The sequence below is a fragment of the Echinops telfairi genome, unplaced genomic scaffold (genome assembly GCF_000313985.2).
Source record: "Echinops telfairi isolate 266 unplaced genomic scaffold, ASM31398v2 ScPeMD7_1;HRSCAF=3_0, whole genome shotgun sequence".
Lineage (NCBI taxonomy): Eukaryota > Metazoa > Chordata > Mammalia > Afrosoricida > Tenrecidae > Echinops > Echinops telfairi.
In genome coordinates this window covers 92,203,120-92,205,865 of record NW_022103896.1, presented here as the reverse complement: position 1 = coordinate 92,205,865, position 2,746 = coordinate 92,203,120, and the positions used below count along the sequence as shown (strand labels likewise).

The following is a 2,746-nucleotide window of genomic DNA, read 5'->3' as shown; positions in this document are numbered from 1 at the left end:
GGACTACATCGAGAAACACTGCCCCAGCGCCGTGGTCCCCGTGGAGCTGCAGAAGCTGGCTCGAGGGAGCCTGGTGGGCGGCGGCCGGCAGCGGCCCCCGCAGACGCCGCTGCGCCTCCTCATCGACGCCGACAACTGCCTGCACCGCCTCTACGGCGGCTTCTACACGGACTGGGTGAGCGGCGGCCAGTGGAACCACATGCTCGGCTACCTGGCGGCGTTGGCCAAAGCTTGCTTCAACGGCAACATCGAGCTGTTCGTCTTTTTCAACGGCGCCCTGGAGAAGGCCCGGCTGCACGAGTGGGTCAAGCGGCAGGGCAACGAGCGCCAGACGGCGCAGCAGATCGTCAGCCATGTCCAGAACAAGGGCACGCCGCCGCCCAAGGTCTGGTTCCTGCCGCCCGTCTGCATGGCCCACTGCATCCGCCTGGCCCTCATCCGCTTCCACATCAAGGTAAGGCCCGGCCCTGCCTCCTGCTCGCGCGGCCGCCCGCCGACCTGGCCGGCCGCCCCGGGGCCCTGCCCAGGCGCTCAAAATGTCGCCGGGCTTTCTTTGACTGTGCGGGGGGCGGGGGACCGCCCGGCGAGTTCGCGAACTCACTTCCCTTTTTGAACTCGCGCAAGTGGGGCCCGGAGCTTGCCGAGAAAAGTTTTGCTAGGCCCGGACTCGGCAAGAGCAGGCGCTGGAAGGCCGGGCTCGGCCCCAAGATGGATGAACAGCGCTCGTGGTTTTTCCGAGCCCCCTCGGCGCCTCGGGCCTGTGCACTTCCCAACTTGGCCGTGCACTTGACAGGCCAGCCCCGTTCAGCTCTTCCAGCGTGGTGGCTGAGATGCTAGGTTTTGGGGCTTTGGACGGAGTGGTCCTTTTTGGTATCAGCAGGATTTTTTTTTGAAAACACTTCAGGATTAATTTGTAGCAGTCCTAGATCAAAATGTGCAGAGGGCACTGCCGTCATCTCTCACTGACTTGATATGGTCCCTGCTTTTTGAGGCGGGCAGGCATTAATCTTTACGTTTAATGCGTATTTCGAATTTAGCGCGGGTGCACACATACACAGCACACACACACTACCCCCACCCCCGCACCGCACGTACACACACCAGCTTTATTATTGAAGCAAATAGAGCCCATTAAAATAGTAAAGGTGACTCCTCCTAGGACGGTGTGGAGAAGCTGAATCGAAACGCTAGCGCGGCTGCCGCCTTACTTTCCTTCATGGGTGACGTAAAACTTGGAGAAGGTTAATGAGTCGTTCTTTAGAACGTGGTGTTGTGTAGATATTCCATTTAAAATGGAATGTGTAGAGACATTTTCTGCGATTTTGTGTTAGATTTTAAGGTATTGTTGTTTGACATGTTGATGAAATTTTGGCAATTCTGTGGGAAAAGGGCTTTAAAAAGTATTCCAGTTTTGTACATCTCATGGGAAAGTTTAAAATCGGGCTAAGATATAATGTGAATCTGGAGACGCTTTTAGAATATGAAATACAGGCCTAAATTGACAGGATTTGTTTTTCTTGTGCATGGTAAATATTCAGTGACCTTCAGTTGTGATCATAAACATAGTATAAAATTACCAGGTATTCTGTTTTTTGGTGGGGGCAAGGGAGAGTTTTTGGAACCAAGAGTGGTTGTACAGATGATAAACAATTGATCTCTTAACTTCACGTTTTGATGGCTTTCTTTTTAATTTCTATTTGTGTTTGTGTGCACGTGTATGGGGAGGAAGGGACCTTTTTTTTTAAAGCTCATGCTGTTCTCCCAATTTATCACGAATCTATTTCGGCCTGAAACTGATTGATCTAGAAGTTTAAAAATTTCACTCTACTGATGAGATAGTGTGGTAGTTAAGCCTAACACGATAGCGGAAGTCCCACCCATGATTCTGTTGCAATTGGTGAAAATGGTTTCTAAGTCTGGATTCAGGCATCTGGAAGTGTAGTGATTGGTCTGTGAGCATGGCAAATAAAGGATGTATTTTGAGAAGTTCAGATAAGAGGAAGTGTTGTCTGCATGTGCTTATACTTTCTTAATTTGATTTAGGGACTTTATCAGACGCAAGGTAATGTTCTTTGTCAGAAGTAATAGACTTCCATAGAACGTTATGAAAGTGTTAGTTTTATCTTATTCAGAGAGAAAATCCTGCTTAAAAGGCTTGGAGAACTTAATTTTACTTTTGTAACATTATATGTGTATTTTTAACTAGTCATATTACTTATAATTTGAGTTAGTATGTAGTTACTTTATCTTTTTTTAAAAATTATTTTATTGGAGGCTACTTTATCTTAAAGAACTGTTGACTTATTTTTAATTGGAAGATTGCTTAATTTACCTTTGCCTTTATTTGAATGTCTTGCATGCTTTGGAAACTAAATTTAAGATAATCTCTTCAATCTAGGTTTCTGGACACAGATACTTTTATCTGTTATTGTTTTGCTTGATAAGTTTATAGCTTGTATAGAATCTTAGTATAGTGTGCACACACTTGCCACCCTCATCTTTTTGAAGGAGCCTAATAACGTATTAGAAAGGTCTCAGTCAAATGAGGTACCAGATATAATGACTTAAGAAAAAAATAAAAACAAAAATTCCTCTTAAAAAAGTATGTTACAGATATAATGACATTTTGCAGTTTTAACTACAGTTCAGTGGCACCAATGTGCAAATTTCACCACTATTTGTTTCTGGGATGTTCAGCCATCATCTGGTAGAGAAACTATAACCATTAAGCATTAACTTCCCATGC

The 2,746-nt window shown here is 45.9% G+C and overlaps 1 protein-coding gene across 2 annotated transcripts in view; it reads left to right on the top strand.

Annotated features, from left to right (window-relative positions):
* The first annotated feature begins 33 nt into the window (after positions 1-33).
* Positions 34-2,746, top strand: part of FAM120A (family with sequence similarity 120A) — a 159,615-nt gene continuing 156,902 nt past the window's right edge. Inside the window, exon 1 of one of the 2 annotated variants that reach the window (XM_045285150.1) lies at positions 34-454. In XM_045285150.1, coding sequence (XP_045141085.1) covers positions 200-454 — 255 coding nt within the window. In that variant the 5' untranslated portion in view covers positions 34-199. The remainder of the gene's footprint in view (positions 455-2,746) is intronic. The other variant, XM_045284905.1, reaches the window with a different exon arrangement.